At 42.1% G+C, this 19,750-nt stretch overlaps 1 protein-coding gene across 1 annotated transcript; it reads right to left on the bottom strand.

Moving 5' to 3' along the window:
- Positions 1 to 9,036: 9,036 nt before the first annotated feature.
- LOC121542004 (zinc finger protein 271-like) lies at positions 9,037 to 18,358 on the bottom strand. Its single transcript, XM_041851426.2, has 2 exons — positions 18,057 to 18,358; positions 9,037 to 12,332 (listed from the first exon to the last, which is right to left on the bottom strand). Exons 1-2 carry the CDS (start codon positions 18,271 to 18,273, stop codon positions 9,793 to 9,795), a joined length of 2,757 nt encoding a protein of 918 aa, XP_041707360.1. The 5' UTR covers positions 18,274 to 18,358; the 3' UTR covers positions 9,037 to 9,792.
- Positions 18,359 to 19,750: the final 1,392 nt, after the last annotated feature.

The raw sequence follows: 19,750 nt of genomic DNA on the forward strand, positions 1-19,750 counted from the left end.
TTCCCGAGACTAGTTGAGACCCGCGGAGTAAAAAACTCAATGATCAACTTCCATTCAGTCAGCGCATAAAACCGCTTTGCCAGGCCAAATATATAAACTCATTTCTTGAAACATGAATATCTTAAGTCTTTATACTTATTATAGACATGTTTGCGCAGTGGCGAACCTATTGGACCTAGGCCTTCAGTGTGTGACAGGTTCTTGATTCTGAAAGGACAGCAACCGCAATACCAGCGGTTTACTTTTTGTAAAACACAAAGGGCCAGTGGTGTAGTGGAGGGTATACTCAGGTATAAACCATATACCCACTTTTTTTTCAGTGGGCACTGCGTACACTCACTTCATCCCCACTGATGCGTGTCAAAGTAGTGTAGGTATACGATTGATCAATTATGGAGCACAATAGAGATATCATGCACAAAGTAGCCTATACAATCGCAAAACACATGAAATATACTAAACAAAAAATATAAACGCAACAATTAACGATTTGACTGCGTTACAGTTCATATTAAGGAAATCAGTCAATTGATATACACTGCTCAAAAAAATAAAGGGAACACTTAAACAACACATCCTAGATCTGAATGAATGAAATAACCTTACCATCAAACACAAAATGTTTATTATAAAACACATGGTAAATGGTTTGGGGAAAGGGGCTGAGCTGGACCCAAGGAATTAAACAAAGTCAAAAACCCCTAAACTGATTTTACCTGCCTCAACTACTAAGCTTACTGCTAACCATACAAAAATACAGTGGGTGGTCCGCTCAGGTCTAACTAGTGTGTTTAGACAAGGTTTTCCTATGGGTAGTGTATGCCCAAGGGCGACTTGCTAAATCCCCCTTTTCCCAGGCACAAACAAACAATATAGGTACCATACGGACTAAACAGTTAACGAGTGAGTACACAAAAACAAGACACCACCGTATACATACTCACAAACAAAAAGAGTGTCTGTCAGCAAACACAACTGACTAGCTTTTAACACAATGGGATGTGTGATGTGATTGGGTAAGAAAACAGAAACAGGTGGTGCAATCAGGAGAAATGTCCACTGATTGGTCCACCTCAGCAATCAGCAGATTAACTGATGACTGACAGGTGGGACACACCAACGACCTCCAATCAGGAACACCTGTGATTAGGGCAGAAGGAGAGGAAAAACACATACAGGATACCTGTATCCGTAACATGGACATTGCAGGCTGCCTCAACTTTAAACATCTGCGCATTGTGTTTATTGTCCCCACAACAAGGTGCACCTGTGTAATGATCATGCTGTTTAATCAGTTTCTGATATGCCACACCTGTCAGGTAGATGGATTTTCTTGGCAAAGATGAAATGCTCACTAACAGGGATGTAAACAAATTTGTGCACACAATTGGAGAGAAATAAGCTTTTTGTGTGTATGGAAAAATTCTGGGATCTTTTATTTCAGCTCATGAAACCAACACTTTTCATGTTGCATTTATATTTTTGTTCAGTATATATTAACATGCCCGCGGCACACATAGCCTAGTTTCAGCAGAATAGCACCTGCAGGCAGCAAGAGTGCGCAGCTCTCATCTGGTTTTGGCATGGAGCAACTCACAGAAGAAGACACCGTTAGCCTGTAGGGTAGGAAAAACGTATACCGGTAAATGCCAACTAAGTCAACCATGGGTATGCAAACCAGGTATTGAAAAAATGTGGTCCGAAGTGTTGGTTAGTAGGCTATTAGTGATGCGCAATTGTCATCATGGCCTGTTTGCATTAGGGGCGTAGGCATTGGGCCCACCCAATCAGATTGTTGTGGTTTAAGCATTGTTGTGGACTTAGAATAAAGACAAATGTTATGTTCAATTTTTTAAAAAGTCTGATTTTGAGAGTGAAAACGCGAGAGAAAAAACATAGGAAAACAGGATTTTTTTTACATTTTCCTTTGCTGGGCGGGCCGTTTGCGCAAATTTAGATTAATAGTCGGAGTAGAGAACAGACAATTTTGTGTGACTCAAAATGGGTTAAAATTCTACAAAGATCCAGAAAAAAAGGACCTTGTGCATTTCTGTTAAAATAACAACCCAATGTTTATATCCCAGGACAGATTAGCTACCAACAGCAAGCTAGCTAGCTAAATGTCCATGAATGTTTAATGTGTTTCGACCTGTCCCCAAATTAATATAGTTGGTTTAGAGTTCATTTTGATATTTCAACCTGCGTGTCCTGATCGCGTCTGGTGTGGATGGACAAAATCAACAGATGTCAGTATGTAAGCAGTAGCCCCAGGACTGCCCTGCACAAGAAATATCAGCCCACAGAGAGAAGCATGAGATTGAACTTCACTCAACTTTGTAGAGCAGTGGTCACCAACCGGTCGATCGCCATCCACTGGTCGATCTCTAAGGCATTGCTAGTCGATCGCCAAACATTTCTGTAAAAAAACCAACAATAAAGCCATGTGTTCCTGTTGTTGTTTTTTTTGCGGTAGGTGCACCCGATTCAGCTGCCCTGCGCGCCAGGTAGGCGAACCCTCAGTCACATTTGTCACATTTATTTAATGTGTCTGAAGGTACAAACTCGGCGGGCCCGGAGAGCAAATCAAGTGCACTATAGGGCTACTGCTGGCCAATCGGATGTCTGCAGTAACATAGCAGGCATGAAAGAAAGCTACAGCAAAGATGATACTGAGATTTCAAAACCATGACTAGAACGAGACTGTCAACGAATACATCAGAGATGCTGTTTTTATGAGTGAGTTCATGTTTAAGTTCTTACTCAGCACTGTCAACACTTTTGTATTCAACACTTTTATAAGCCATAAGATGTGCATTCTTCCTATTTCCACTCAGCACTACAACAAGCACTGCAGCAGTAATGAATGAGTAGGAAAGTGTATCTATATAGGCTTGTGTTGTTGTTATTATTATTAGCGGCTTGGGTCTTTTTTTATATCAAGGAATATTTCACTTTCTCTGGTCATAAGAGTAACAACATCAATTTGTGCATGAGGCAGAAATAATGCGGTGCGACTTGAGTTTCGTCATCAGCTGGAAGACTGTGTCCCTTTCTGGTCAGTGTCAGTGTGTCAGTGGAGGAACGGGAGAGTGTAGGGATGTTGAGGCGGACCCTCAGTCTGCTGTTCTCTCCCTCCGCTGAGACTGACCATCAGATGCAGGCACCATCAGCCCAGTAAAATACAAATACATTATTTAAATGTTTGCTCACTCAGCTGTGCCTCACAAGTAATACAACAACGGATCTATTACCGGTGTGATCATATAGCCTACCTCAAATTTTGAAATATATATATATTTTTTTATGGCCTGAACAACAATGCATTGGCAGGGCAACTCAAGCAAAGCCAATATGAGGTGATAGTGTATTGGTCTACAGCTTACTGCACAAACGTCATTGCTACAGTACTGTTCTTAATTGGTTAATGTTGTATAGGCTTACGTTTTTTAAGTCATGTTAAAAAAAAAATCTGAGCGGAAGATCTCGGCTTGCATTTTCACTCAAAGTAATCTTGACTCAGAAAAGGTTGTTGACCACTGTTCTATAGTTCTCCCTGTTAACACTACCAACGCTTCCCTTTACTGTGGCAACTGTGATCGAATCAACGCAATATCAGCCACTTTCAATGCAACATACCGACAACAAAAACGAACTATGCAAGAGATTTTGTTGTAGGCAGAACTCATCGGAGTAGGATTCTATTGCATTGACACGCATGACTCAGCCGTACTCTACACAGACCTGTGAGGCATAAACAATCAGAGCTTCATTTGGCCTATATGCAAATAGACCATTGCCATATATGGATCTGTGCCATTTACTTTGAACTAGACTGTGTTTACAGCATGAGCAGTTGTGAGTAGATGCGCTTGTTTTGAGAGCGAGAGCTGCATGTAGCCACGTGTGCACATTTTGTTTTGTCATTTTGTTCATATCCTTTGCTAGATAGAGTTATTAGCCCTGTTATAGATCATTTGTAGTCAGTAATAGGGGAGTGATTGCTTCCTAGAAGAGCACACAACGTGTATATTTCTAGACATCTTTGAAAAGCAAGTCAGGTAAAGAGCTTTTTTTTTGTCTTAAAGGGGTAGTGTTGTATTTTGAGACAGGCTTGAATAAGCTTAGTAGCCAGAAGGCAGAGGGTAGCATAATTTGTCTGATTCTCTGTTATAATGGTAGGGGAATAACAATGCATTTTATTTTGTAAAGTAAACAACACTTTCAGTCACCTCCTTGTCTGATTGACAAGTGGACAAACAGGTTAATGTCAAGCCCTGCATATTTTTTCAAAAGTCTATGTTGAACAAAACACATTGGCTGCTACTGTAGGCTGAATGATAGGAACAGCTATTTCCATGTTAAAATGTTATTGGATGCATTTGCTCCATTGTTTTTGATGGTAGGCCACTCTAGTAGGCCTACATTATAATCAAATAGCCACAGTAGCCTACATGGCCACTGTTAAAACTGTAACTTAAAGTGGGTACAGCCTCAGTGTTCACAGTAAACGCGCGCTGGAATTTCACAACATTCAAGTTGTGCTCAGCAGACCTGAAATTTGCTCAGTGCCTAAACATTTGTTGAGCCTGGAAGACAGAGGCTGTCTGTTCTGGAGCATCACCTACTGGAAGACAGAGGCTGTCTGTTCTGGAGCATCACCTACTGGAAGACAGAGGCTGTCTGGAACGACAAACCTGCTTAAGACTGGTTTACAACAAAGAACTCTTACTGGAAGTCACGTACTTTCAGAATGTAAACGTGTGATAAGGCATAGGCCTAGGGGGACAGCTTGATGATAAGGCATAGGCCTAGGGGAACAGCTTGATGATAAGATCTAGGCCTAGGGGAACAGCTTGATGATAAGATCTAGGCCTAGGGGGACAGCTTGATGATAAGGCATAGGCCTATGGGGACAGCTTGATGGTAAGGCATAGGCCTAGGGGGACAGCTTGATGATAAGGCATAGGCCTAGGGGGACAGCTTGATGATAAGGCATAGGCCTAGGGGGACAGCTTGATGATAAGGCATAGGCCTAGGGGGACAGCTTGATGATAAGATCTAGGCCTAGGGGGACAGCTTGATGATAAGGCATAGGCCTATGGGGACAGCTTGATGGTAAGGCATAGGCCTAGGGGGACAGCTTGATGATAAGGCATAGGCCTAGGGGGACAGCTTGATGATAAGGCATAGGCCTAGGGGGACAGCTTGATGATAAGGCATAGGCCTAGGGGGACAGCTTGATGATAAGGCATAGGCCTAGGGGGACAGCTTGATGATAAGATCTAGGCCTAGGGGGACAGCTTGATGATAAGATTTAGGCCTAGGGGGACAGCTTGATGATAAGATCCAGGCCTAGGGGGACAGCTTGATGATAAGATCTAGGCCTAGGGGGACAGCTTGATGATAAGATCTAGGCCTAGGGGGACAGCTTGATGATAAGGCATAGGCATAGGGGGGCAGCTTGATGATAAGGCATAGGCCTAGGGGGACAGCTTGATGATAAGGCATAGGCCTAGGGGGACAGCTTGATGATAAGATCTAGGCCTAGGGGGACAGCTTGATGATAAGGCCTAGGGGGACAGCTTGATGATAAGATCTAGGCCTAGGGGGACAGCTTGATGATAAGATTTGGCCTAGGGGGACAGCTTGATGATAAGATCTAGGCCTAGGGGGACAGCTTGATGATAAGATCTTGGCCTAGGGGGACAGCTTGATGATAAGGATGCAGGGGGCAGCTTGATGATAAGGCATAGGCCTAGGGGGACAGCTTGATGATAAGGCATAGGCCTATGGGGGACAGCTTTGATAAGATCTAGGCCTAGGGGGACAGCTTGATGATAAGATCTAGGCCTAGGGGGACAGCTTGATGATAAGATTGGCCTAGGGGGACAGCTTGATGATAAGATCTAGGCATAGGGGGGACAGCTTGATGATAAGGCATAGGCCTAGGGGGGCAGCTTGATGATAAGGCATAGGCCTAGGGGGACAGCTTGATGATAAGGCATAGGCCTAGGGGGACAGCTTGATGATAAGGCCTAGGGGGACAGCTTGATGATAAGATCTAGGCCTAGGGGGACAGCTTGATGATAAGATTTAGGCCTAGGGGGACAGCTTGATGATAAGATCTAGGCCTAGGGGGACAGCTTGATGATAAGATCTTGGCCTAGGGGGACAGCTTGATGATAAGATCTAGGCCTAGGGGGACAGCTTGATGATAAGGCATAGGCCTAGGGGGACAACTTACGCAATCGACTGCTTTTTGTCACGCGTGTTCAAATACTTCACCTGAGTGCAGGGAACTTGGTTCTGAATCGGTTCAGTGATGTCAATAACACTGAAAACAATCATAGAAACAGCGCTATAAAAGTGTTCTTTCAGATGTTTAAATAGGTGTGGAGGTATACTGATATATTGTAGCTGCGCTGGCACAGCTTGTGGCCTGTAACTTTTTACTCATTTCTCACAGTCCTCTTTGTATTTGCATTTAATAAGAAATACAAGACCGTACATTCCCCTGATAGATATACAGGGCCGGTTTCCCAACACAGATTAAACCTAGTCCTAGAGTAGGACGATCAAAAGAGATTCTAGTCCAAGACGTAATCTGTGTTCAGGAAACTGTCCCAGTCTTCAGCAGACAGGAAATGGACCATTGGGGTCACCATCAGCCCAGTAAAATAAAAATACATTATTTAAATGTTTGCTCACTCAGCTGTGCCTCACAAGTAATACAACAACGGATCTATTACCGGTGTGATCATATAGCCTACCTCAAATTTTGAAATATATATATTTTTTAATGGCCTGAACAACAATGCATTGGCAGGGCAACTCAAGCAAAGCCAATATGAGGTGATAGTGTATTGGTCTACAGCTTACTGCACAAACGTCATTGCTACAGTACTGTTCTTAATTGGTTAATGTTGTATAGGCTTACGTTTTTTAAGTCATGTTAAAAAAAAAATCTGAGCGGAAGATCTCGGCTTGCATTTTCACTCAAAGTAATCTTGACTCAGAAAAGGTTGTTGACCACTGTTCTATAGTTCTCCCTGTTAACACTACCAACGCTTCCCTTTACTGTGGCAACTGTGATCGAATCAACGCAATATCAGCCACTTTCAATGCAACATACCGACAACAAAAACGAACTATGCAAGAGATTTTGTTGTAGGCAGAACTCATCGGAGTAGGATTCTATTGCATTGACACGCATGACTCAGCCGTACTCTACACAGACCTGTGAGGCATAAACAATCAGAGCTGCATTTGGCCTATATGCAAATAGACCATTGCCATATATGGATCTGTGCCATTTACTTTGAACTAGACTGTGTTTACAGCATGAGCAGTTGTGAGTAGATACACTTGTTTTGAGAGCGAGAGCTGCATGTAGCCACGTGTGCACATTTTGTTTTGTCATTTTGTTCATATCCTTTGCTAGATAGAGTTATTAGCCCAGTTATAGATCATTTGTAGTCAGCAATAGGGGAGTGATTGCTTCCTAGAAGAGCACACAACGTGTATATTTCTAGACATCTTTGAAAAGCGAGTCAGGTAAAGAGCTTTTTTTTTGTCTTAAAGGGGCAGTGTTGTATTTTGAGACAGGCTTGAATAAGCTTAGTAGCCAGAAGGCAGAGGGTAGCATAATTTGTCTGATTCTCTGTTATAATGGTAGGGGAATAACAATGCATTTTATTTTGTAAAGTAAACAACACTTTCAGTCACCTCCTTGTCTGATTGACAAGTGGACAAACGGGTTAATGTCAAGCCCTGCATATTTTTATTTTAAGGAAATGGAAATCAACTGGGAAACGGAAAAAAGCATTAGCGGTCAAAATTGGTTAGGCTAAGGATACGTTTAGGAACAAGGGTTAGGTTGGTTAGGCGTATATTTAGTGAGGTTAGTATAAGAGTTAGGGAAAGGCTTAAAAGTTAGCATTGGGTTAGAGTGGTCTGCCGCCGTTCATTTTCTGCCTGTTGAAACGACCTCCTTTTCATGAACATGGTCCAACAGTCATGGTTCGACTCAGGGGTTTGTTTTTAATTGTTGGTGTTTTGACTCTGGGTTGTGAGTATGAATGAAAGTATGAATGGGTGGCTTAAGGTGGGAGTGCAGGAGCACACATTTGTAAACCGAAACACAGTTAATTCTACATGACAGGAGCCTACATACAGACCCTATACTACCAACACACATCAATACAGACACATTGTGAAATCCAGTCCGTAAGACAAACATTTCGGTGATTTGTAACATGCGAGTCCTGAGCTGCAGTAAAGATGGATGGTTACATTCTATCAAGTGAAGCTGGTCTCACAGGTAGCAGTTAGAACACTGTGACATGATGTACGAGCAGCAAGTCTTACCTGTCCATCACACCTGTACATGTCACTCACATTCCTACCTACTGCCTGTACTCTTCATAAAATAACCCCCCCCCGTTAGTGCTGGGGTAGATAAAAGCCCTGCACACCCTGTAACTCCAAAGAAGTTACCACCTTAAACAGAAAATGAACAAAATAGCTAACAAAACATGAAAACAAATCATTTATTGAAGGTTTCACAGGAACAACCATTACATAATATAGGTTTGCTACGACATTGTACTAATGAAATAATATTGATCACATAATGTAGATATTATATAGAGCTCACATACAACCCGCGATAAGACTACGCAATTTATATGTTCATGAATGATCTCCATAGAGAAGATATATATATATATATTTAACTATAGTTACAGTAAGTAATAGGCTATCAAGAAAGGTCAGAGAATGAAATTGGAAAGGCAAATAGATTAAACTACACTGTAAAATGAACAATTCACAGGCTTGAAGCTTAAGTTACAAAGCATTAACAAGCATGACAAGGGCGGCAGGTAGCCTAGTGGTTAGAGCGTTGGGCCAGTAACCGAAAGGTCGCTGGTTTGAATACCAGAGCCGACAATGTGAAAAATCTGTCTGTGCCCATGAGCAAGGCACTTAACCCTAACTTGCTCCAAGGGTGTAAAACAACACATTTCACTGCACCTATCAGGTGTATGTGACCCCCCCATTTTTTTTGGGGGGGGGGGGGTCTTACAGTTACAAGGCAAAGCATGAAGAAAACAGGCCTACTCAGACCGAACAGCCTACAAGAAAAACATGTTCCTACAACCTTTCTGTAGAGTGTAGAAAAGGAGGAAGACACAGAACAAAGGCATTCCATTTATAACATTTCAAGGTAACTTTATCAAACCAAAACCAACCAACCAAACGATACCAAGTTACAGTAACCTGATCACCCAGGCCCAATCTCCACAGGATGTCACAGTATCTAAAGGCTTGTGTGGGGGATGAAACCAAATGCAAATAAGGCAGAATTCCTAAGGACAATAAAACTCCTTTGCATACAGTAGTTTAAAGTTCACCCTGTACAGATACAAGTTACCACAGATCATACATCCACATAGATGGCATCAAAGTTCTCTTCAGAAGTTTCTGAGATACCAAACATGGAGGAAACAGCATCACTAACGCACACATTTCAACAGTCAGTCCGCTGGATACTGTGTGAGAGAGGCCTTTTGGCCTCTTGACGGGGGAAGGGCCCTTGAGTGTTTTCCTTGTTTTCCTGGGCCATTTAACATGCAGACCCAGAGGTGACAGAGATCACATAAGTTAGGGCTGAGCCTACAGGACAGTTTAATTCTGTCATTATCAAACCTGAGGGTATGTTCTCTTACAGGTGTCAGTTAGAATAAGCCTTTTCATATTCAAACTGACACAATGTACACTTGTGTTCTCGCTCTAGTGAATATTCTTCATGTGTGATTTAAGGGAACTGATCTGACTAAAGCATTTGTTGCAATCGTTGCAGCGATACGGTTTCTCTCCAGTGTGAATTCGCTTGTGGCGTGTTAGATCACCCGATGATGTAAAACCTTTCCCACATACAGAACACTTAAAAGGCTTCTCCCCTGTGTGAGTCATCATATGAAGTGACAGTTTTCTGCTATAAATGAACCTTTTGCTGCAGACATGACACTGATGTGATTTCTCCCCTGTGTGAGTCTTCATATGTTCTCTAAGGACTCCCTTCCAAGTGAAGTTTTTGCCGCAAACAGTGCACAGATACGGTTTCTGTCCCGTGTGAATTCCCTGGTGGTCTTTGAGATAACTCAATGATGTACAGCCTTTTCCACAAATAGGACACTTATGCAGCTCTCTCTCTGTTTTAGTCCCCGGATCTCTCTCTGTGTGGATCCTCATATGCTTTTTCAGATAACGTTTCTCCTGGAAGCACTTGCCACAATCACTGCAGAGATAAAACTGTTTCTCTGATTGATTTTCTCCTCGTTTCTCCCCTGTGTGAGTCCTCATATGTCTCGTCAGATCACATTTCTGAATGAATCTTTTGCTGCAAACATGGCATTGATGCGGCTTCTCCCCAGTGTGAATTCGCTGATGGATTTTTAGAACGTTTGGATATGCAAAGCCTTTTCCACATATAGGACACATATGCAGTCTTCTCTTTTTGTGACTCCTCAATTCTCTCTCTGTCAGAGTCCCTGGTTCTCTCTCCGTGTGAATCCCTGGTTCTCCCTCTGTGTGAGTCCCTGGTTCTTTCTCTGTGTGAGTCTTCATATGCACCCTCAGGTAACTCATCGTTCGGAAGCTTTTGCCACAATCGCTGCAGAGATATGACGGTTTCTCTCCAGAGTGATTCACCTCGTGTTGTTTCAGCCCACCCAATGATTTAAAGCATTTTTCACAAAGAGGGCACTTGTATGACTTCTCCCCTGTGTGAACTCTCATATGCTTTCTCAGTTCATGTTTTTGACTGAACGTTTTGTCACACTCTTTACACTGATATGGTTTCTCCCCTGTGTGAATCTTCATATGCACTTTTAATGTTGCCCTTTGAGTGAAGCGTTTCTCACATTCATTACAACAATATGGTTTCTCCCCTGTGTGAATCCTCATATGGTCTTTTAATGATGACCTTTGAGTGAAGCATTTCTGACATTCTCGGCAACAATATGGTTTCTCCCCTGTGTGAGTCCTCATATGCTTGACCAGATGCCCCTTGCGGTAGAAGCATTTGTCACATTCTTTACACTTATGTGGCTTCTCACCTGTGTGAATTACCTGATGTATTTTTAAAAGACCTGAGCTAGTAAAGCTTTTAATACACACAGGACACTTGAAGGGTTTCTCCCCCGTGTGATTTCTCTGATGTACTTTATAATGGCTTACATTATAAAAACTTTTACTGCACACTGCACACTTGTATGGTTTCTCAATACCATGAAACTTCTGGTGGTGTTCCTTCAGGTAGCGTGGTCTTTTAAAGCACTTATTGCACACAGGACAGAGACATGGATTTGCTCCATGAGTTTTCTGATGTATTTTCAGAGTGCCTGGCGTGTTGAAACATTCATTGCACACAGGACAGCTGTATGGTTTTGCATCTGGGTGAGTAGTGCTCATATGCTTGTCGAAGTCAGTCTTGACTCTGAAGGATTTGCCACATTCTTTGCACAGATATCTTTTTTCACCTGTGTGAATTCGCTGATGATCTTTTAAAGAAGCTGTGCAAAGAAAGGATTCACTGCACACAGGACACTGCTGTGGTCCCTTTTTCTCACCTGTGTGAACGTTTTTGTGTCGCTGTAGACCGTTTAGTGATTTAAAGCTTTCACAACAGAAAGGACATTTGTGTCGTTTCTCTGCTTTGTGAATTCTCTGATGTACTTTTAAACTGACTGGTGCCTTAAACTGTTTAATGCACACAGGACACTTGTAGAGTCTCTTGCTTGTGTGACACTTCAATGGTGCTTTCTGCTCATTGGTTGTCTTGGCCTCAGTGCAGACTTGAGAGCTTTGTCCTTTCTTTGCCCGGGTTCTCTTTGACCCCGACGGTAGCTCTTCACTCTCCTCCTCATCAATACTTACAATGATTTCACTTGGCGCTGCAGAACAGTCTGGATTTACTGCAGAGAGGGGCTGAGAGTCACTGGTTGGTTCTGATGCTCTGTAGTCCTCTTCATCTGATTCTGATTGGGCCTGTTCAGTTGTGTTGGTGGGTAGAGAGTCCCTTTTGCTGTCCTGATCGCAGTCACTTTCCACACAGCGAGGAATAAATATCAACTGTATGACCTCTGTGGTAGCAGACCTAAGTCTTTGAAGCTGCTCTTCCTCCTGACTGGTCCTGAGTTTCTCCTGTTCCTCTGTAATCGGTGTGGGCTCTGGGTCCTCCTGCCCCAGACTGGGGCTCCACTCCTGCTCACAGTGCTGCTGCTGTTTAGGGGGAACCTCCTCTTCAGGGAGAGTTAGCTGTTGGGGGTCTGGAGAGGAAGAGAGGAGTAAAAATACTTAATAAACTTCACATTCTGAATTCTCTATGCCGTGCTTAGGGCATGCTCTGGGCGCTGCTAGGGTTGTGACGGTCATGACATTTTGTCAGCTGGTGATTGTCAAGCAAATAACTCCCGGTCTCACGGAAATTGACCGTTAATTATCAAACACGTTTAGCCTCCCCTGGCTTCCACGCATAGCCCACAAGCCACTAGGGTTGGCAGATGTCTGGAATATCACATTTTCCCATTAACCTGTCCAAACATGGACCTGTCCAAACATGGACCTGTCCAAACATGGTTGATATACGATTGTATGGTCTATCTTTTCTTACCCGGGGCAGGGGGACCGTGTCGTTGCGTTGCCTAGTAATGCAGCCTGTGTCATGCACAAACCACCGATTTAAAGTCTAATCATTAGACTACAATGTGGAAATCATCTTACCAATATTGTATTTTCTTGTGTGCAAATAAATACATAAATATAAACTAATCATATGGTGATATGTGGTACGGATAACTTTGAATGGTGATTTCGGACTATTTCAACTGAGATCGAGTGCGCATGTTCATCATAGAAGACCTCACTAAGGAAGTCTTCTTGGGAGAGCGAAGCAAACAGTCACACTGTGCTCACCAGCAGGCCAGCGTAGAGCTCACATCCTCCCTACTGATGTCATTGGAGGAGATGATGACCCACTGGCATGGTGGAGTGGGAATGAGGGTCGCTTTCCGCTCTTGGCCAACGTCGCCCTCAAATACCTCTGCAACTGTGCAAGAAGTGTTCCATCTGAACGTGTTTTCAGTAGGCCATATTGTTACCCCACGCCGCACTCTATTAATGCTAGAACATGCATGTGTTCCTTGCCAGAAACCTTTAGGTAGGTTAATATATAATGAAAAGAAAAATAGTCAGAATGGTTCTTCACTGCACTTTTCCTTTGTTTAATTTTCAAAGCCTGTATTCACAGATGCGTCTTATTCAAAATAAATGTAGCCTGGGCTATAATATTCTGTTGTGTGCCTTAAACTTATTTGCACTGTTATTTAGTTGGTTAATTTCATACATATTGTTGACTTTATTTATTTTGTCTTGTGTAGCCTATCCAAGTGTGGGTTATTCTTGTTATAGGCAACATACATTTTGTGTTCCAGCTTATCGAAAGTGCTGCTGTGGGAGTTTTTATGTAATCCCCGTTGCGCAATTCAAGGACATGAATAAACACTTCCACAATAATATAAATATCTGTTTAGAAGTTTAACTTCTACAAGTAACGTTTACTGCAAATTGTATTGACAGTAGCCTAGTGTAGGCCTAAATTATTGGCTGTGTGGTTTGCAAGGATTTTCCATCGGCACACAATTTGTTTTTCCTAAAGCTTTGGTCAGGTGGAGGCCAGAAACGTATACGGTTTGTTTAAACTTCCATTCAATTATTCTATCTTGCAATTGTTGGTTCTCCCATATTTTTTTTTAGGCTGTTCACAAACAATACTTTCTGAGATAGAACTGTTACTGGCCTGACACTGTCTGTGATTTATTTAGAATTCAAGGCACACTTAACCAGCATGGCTACCACAGCATTCTGCAGCGATACGCCATCCCATCTGGTTTGGGCTTAGTGGGACTACCATTTGTTTTTCAACAGGACAATGACCCAACACACCTCCAGGCTGCCTCGAAACCATAATGACTTGGAGAAGATCTGCAAAGAGGAGTGGGACAACATCCCTCCTGAGATGTGTGCAAACCTGGTGGCCAACTACAAGAAACGTCTGACCCCTGTAATTGCCAACAAGGGTTTTGCCACCAAGTACTAAGTCATGTTTTGCAGAGGGGTCAAATACTTATTTCCCTCATTAAAATGCAAATCAATTTATAACATTTGACATAAGTTTTTCTGGATTTTTTGTTGTTATTCTCTCTCACTGTTCAAATAAACCTACCATTAAAATTATAGGCTGATCATGTCTGTCAGTGGGCAAACGTACAAAATCAGCAGGGGATCAAATACTTTTTCCCCCTCACTGTACATACACATACATACATACATACATACATACATACAGTGGGGGAAAAAAGTATTTAGTCAGCCACCAATTGTGCAAGTTCTCCCACTTAAAGATGAGAGAGGCCTGTAATTTTCATCATAGGTACACGTCAACTATGACAGACAAATTGAGAGAAAAAAATCCAGAAAATCACATTGTAGGATTTTTTATGAATTTATTTGCAAATTATGGTGTAAAATAAGTATTTGGTCACCTACAAACAAGCAAGATTTCTGTCTCTTACAGACCTGTAACTTCTTCTTTAAGAGGCTCCTCTGTCCTCCACTCGTTACCTGTATTAATGGCACCTGTTTGAACTTGTTATCAGTATAAAAGACACCTGTCCACAACCTCAAACAGTCACACTCCAAACTCCACTATGGCCAAGACCAAAGAGCTGTCAAAGGACACCAGAAACAAAATTGATGACCTGCACCAGGCTGGGAAGACTGAATCTGCAATAGGTAAGCAGCTTGGTTTGAGGAAATCAACTGTGGGAGCAATTATTAGGAAATGGAAGACATCCAAGACCACTGATAATCTCCCTAGATCTGGGGCTCCACGCAAGATCTCACCCCGTGGGGTCAAAATGATCACAAGAACGGTGAGCAAAAATCCCAGAACCACACGGGGGGACCTAGTGAATGACCTGCAGAGAGCTGGGACCAAAGTAACAAAGCCTACCATCAGTAACACACTATTCCGCCAGGGACTCAAATCCTGCAGTGCAAGACGAGTCCCCCTGCTTAAGCCAGTACATGTCCAGGCCCGTCTGAAGTTTGCTAGAGTGCATTTGGATGATCCAGAAGAGGATTGGGAGAATGTCATATGGTCAGATGAAACCAAAAATAGAACTTTTTGGTAAAAACTCAACTCGTCGTGTTTGGAGGACAAAGAATGCTGAGTTGTATCCAAAGAACACCATACCTACTGTGAAGCATGGGGGTGGAAACATCATGCTTTGGGGCTGTTTTTCTGCAAAGGGACCAGGTCGACTGATCCGTGTAAAGGAAAGAATGAATGGGGCCATGTATCGTGAGATTTTGAGTGAAAACCTCCTTCCATCAGCAAGGGCATTGAAGATGAAACGTGGCTGGGTCTTTCAGCATGACAATGATCCCAAACACACCGCCCGGGCAACGAAGGAGTGGCTTCGTAAGAAGCATTTCAAGGTCCTGGAGTGGCCTAGCCAGTCTCCAGATCTCAACCCCATAGAAAATCTTTGGAGGGGAGTTGAAAGTCTGTGTTGCCCAGCGACAGCCCCAAAACATCACTGCTCTAGAGGAGATCTGCATGGAGGAATGGGCCAAAATACCAGCAACAGTGTGTGAAAACCTTGTGAAGACTTACAGAAAATGTTTGACCTGTGTCATTGCCAACAAAGGGTATATAACAAAGTATTGAGAAACTTTTGTTATTGACCAAATACTTATTTTCCACCATAATTTGCAAATAAATTCATAAAAAATCCTACAATGTGATTTTCTGGAATTTTCTTTCTCATCTTGTCTGTCATAGTTGACGTGTACCTATGATGAAAATTACAGGCCTCTCTCATCTTTTTAAGTGGGAGAACTCGCACAATTGGTGGCTGACTAAATATTTTTTTCCCCCACTGTACACACACACATATACATATATTTGATTGTATATGTTATATACAGTGGCTTGCGAAAGTATTCACCCCCCTTGGCATTTTTCCTATTTTGTTGACTTAAAACCTGGAATTAAAATAGATTTTTTGGGGGGGTTTGTATCATTTGATTTACACAACATGCCTACCACTTTGAAGACGGAAAATATTTTTTTTTCAAGAAATAAGACAAAAAAAACAGAACTTGAGCGTGCATATCTATTCACCCCCCCCAAAGTCAATACTTTGTAGAGCCACCTTTTACAGCAATTACAGCTGCAAGTCTCTTGGGGTATGTCTCTATAATATTGGCACATCTAGCCACTGGGATTTTTGCCCATTCTTCAAGGCAACTGCTCCAGCTCCTTCAAGTTGGATGGGTTCTGCTGGTGTACAGCAATCTTTAAGTCATACCACAGATTCTGAATTGGATTGAGGTATGGGCTTTGACTAGGCCATTCCAAGACATTTAAATGTTTCCCCTTAAACCACTCGAGTGTTGCTTTAGCAGTATGCTTAGGGTCATTGTCCTGCTGGAAGGTGAACCTCCGTCCCAGTCTCAAATCTCTGGTAGACTGAAACAGGTTTCCCCTCAAGAATTTCCCTGTATTTAGCGCCATCCATCATTCCTTCAGTTCTGACCAGTTTCCCAGTACCTACCAATGAAAAACATCCCCACAGCATGATGCTGCCACCACCATGCTTCACTGTGGGGATGGTGTTCTCGAGGTGATGGGTTTGCGCCAGACATAGTGTTTTCCTTGATGGCCAAAAAGCTCAATTTTAGTCTCATCTGACCAGAGTACATTCTTCCATATGTTTGAGGGAGTCTCCCACATGGCTTTTTGCGAACAACAAACATGTTTGCTTATTTTTTTCTTTAAACAATGGCTTTTTTCTGGCCACTCTACCGTAAATCCCAGCTCTGTGGAGTGTACGGCTTAAAGTGGTCCTATGGACAGATACTCCAATCTCCGCTGTGGAGCTTTGCAGCTCCTTCACGGTTATATTTGGTGTCTTTGTTGCCTCTCTGATTAATGCCCTCCTTGCCTGGTCTGTGAGTTTTGGTGGGCGGCCCCCTCTTGGCAGGTTTGTTGTGGTGCCATATTCTTTCCATTTTTTAATAATGGATTTAAAATGGTGCTCCGTGGGATGTTCAAAGTTTTGGATCGTTTTTTATAACCCAACCCTGATCTGTACTTCTCCATAACTTTGTCCCTGACAAAAAGTGGTGTTGCAGACTCTGGGGCCTTTCAGAGCAGGTGTATTTATACTGAGATCATGTGACATTTAGATTGCACACAGGTGGACTTTAACTAATCATGTGACTTCTGAAGGTAATTGGTTGCACCAGATGTTATTTAGGGGCTTCATAGCAAAGGGGGTGAATACATATGCATGCACCACTTTTCCGTTATTCATTTTTTAGAATTTTTGAAATAAGTTATTATTTTCATTTCATTTCACCAATTTGGACTAATTTGTGTATGTCCATTACATGAAATCCAAATAAAAATCAATTTAAATTACAGGTTGTAATGCAACAAAATAGGAAAAACGCCAAGGGGGTTGAATACTTTTGCAAGGCCCTATACCTCGTCTTAGCAAGCTCTTTGGCAGCAAGCTAAGCTTTTTTAGCTATAATATTGAGTTAGTTTGTTTTTCAAACATTAGCTGGCTAGCATCAAGTGTAGGCGATAGAAAAATGGCCTTAAAAACAGCTTTAGATTAGTTTAGAAGACTGAAGTTGTTGTTGTTTTTTTTACCGGAGAATTACCTTTGATACATATTTTTATAACTAGCTAACTCCTTGTTCTATCTGTGTACTATAGGTGCCATTAATGTAGCAGATAGGATCTTTGTTACCACGTGAGTTGCGTCAGGCAGGCTAGGTAGTTAGCTACTAAACTTCAAGTTGAAACAGTTTTAGTTACCTGAACCTAGTAGTGAATACGATACGTCCACGGCTAGTGATTCAGCAAACACAATATGTTGTTAACCGATTGCTTGATGTAAATGGTCGCTACAAACCTGCTCCTAAATGATCCAGAAGAAGCCCCCGTAGACGGTCGTTCTCTCCCTGTACCTCTGCTACTGTCTTTTCTACCACAACAAATATATCCACTGCCGCTGTTGTTAGCCGCTCCTGGTACTCTTCTAACGTCTTCTCCGCCGAACCAAATATCTCCATAGCCGCTGCTGTTAGCCGCTCGGTAATAAACGCACCCAACACCTGTAGTTTGGACATTTTAAGGACAGATCAAACTCCAGACGCTCAAACTACATATTCCTATTAGACCCACACTTCGTGCTGAAAACATGCAACTTGAGCACCATCACCGCTATGAGGTATGCAAGAATAACTAAATACTTCCGGGTCATGAATTTGTGGAATCGTTCAGAATAAGAGTCCTGTCCTGTATACGTAGCAAATTAATAATTATGGAGAAAATGATGGAGAATGTGCACAATTATCGAAATGTTATACTACTTATCATACAAAGAATAATTTAAAGTATTTCTATAAGATGTTATTATTATTGTGTGTTTTTTAAAGCCTAAGTGGTCAGCAATGTTTTTTGCGTGGGTACTCGCAAAAAACATCATTTTACTCCTATCATTTATTGCAGCATACATAATTGCCTGTATGTTGTGTTGCAGTAAAAGGGGGGTACTCAGGATCACTTCTACTTACCAAATCCACAGAGTTCACACCCCCAGGATCGTCATTGCTATTATTGTGGCCCTTAAAGATTGGGAAATCCGCTTAAATCGAAATATTTGCATATTAGATAGGTTTTATTTACACAAATACATGTGCATAGGTAATCCCTATGACATGTCGTGTCTACACTTGACATATACATGCAACGTCTGCTATCAAAATACGAAGATAGCATTGAAAAGACGCACAAAAGTCACTTTGTGTTCAGATCTGGCTGACCACTTCAGGAGGTGGTCAGGGATGCATTGTGTGCGGATTTCTCCTCGGTCTGGAGGCGACCAGGCTACCGAAAGTGCATACAGTGGGTGACGTCATCAGCACTCCTCACACAAGTCTCCAGAAAACATGTGTTTTGGGACCGAGAGGCACCTTTTCATTATAACTTTGGTGGAAATACGCGTTCGGAATTCCATGATCAGAACTCTATGATCAGAATACTAAAGCTGCATGAACTGTCAAGTCTAGACACAGCCTATTGTATGGAGCGAGATACCTGCCAAAATGTTGAATGTAGGTACTGTTAGGATGGTAAGAAAATCCATATGTAAATTGTTATGATCTTAAGAAAAGCCATGCGTGAAACATGAAACGTAAACATTACAATTAATCTGTGAACATACAAACACCATGTTACGATTACGGGCCAACATTTTCGGCTTGAACAAATCTTAAGTTGCAATTCTGACGTACAATAACACCTTTCAGAGTTTTGGCAGTTTCATCTCATCAACAAGAAAAAGGTACACCAAAAGGCCTGTGATGAGTGCCACATGAACAAGCATAACACAGTATAAAAAAAAACGGAAGTCAGGGAAACCAGAATGAGGTATTGTGCACGTTTTAAAGTTAAAAGTCTCCATTCTTTATTACTACTCAGTTGAGTTTACTTCACATTTAGGTAGCTAATGTAATGGATTTGTTTGCCAGCAAAAGTCTAGATAGCACTAGCTGTATTATGCCTACAACAATGAAGTTTCAGTCCGCTAGGTGTATCTCTACA

Source organism: Coregonus clupeaformis, chromosome 27 (assembly GCF_020615455.1).
Source record: "Coregonus clupeaformis isolate EN_2021a chromosome 27, ASM2061545v1, whole genome shotgun sequence".
Taxonomy (NCBI): Eukaryota; Metazoa; Chordata; class Actinopteri; order Salmoniformes; family Salmonidae; genus Coregonus; species Coregonus clupeaformis.

Bases quoted from the DNA above. Each gene is read 5' to 3' on its own strand.
- LOC121542004 (XM_041851426.2), bottom strand. From the start codon at position 18,273: ATGTCCAAACTACAGGTGTTGGGTGCGTTTATTACCGAGCGGCTAACA. The intron at 12,333-18,056 runs GTTTGTAGCGAC...CTTCCTCTCCAG, and splicing joins TCTGGATCATTTAGGAGCAG to ACCCCCAACAGCTAACTCTC.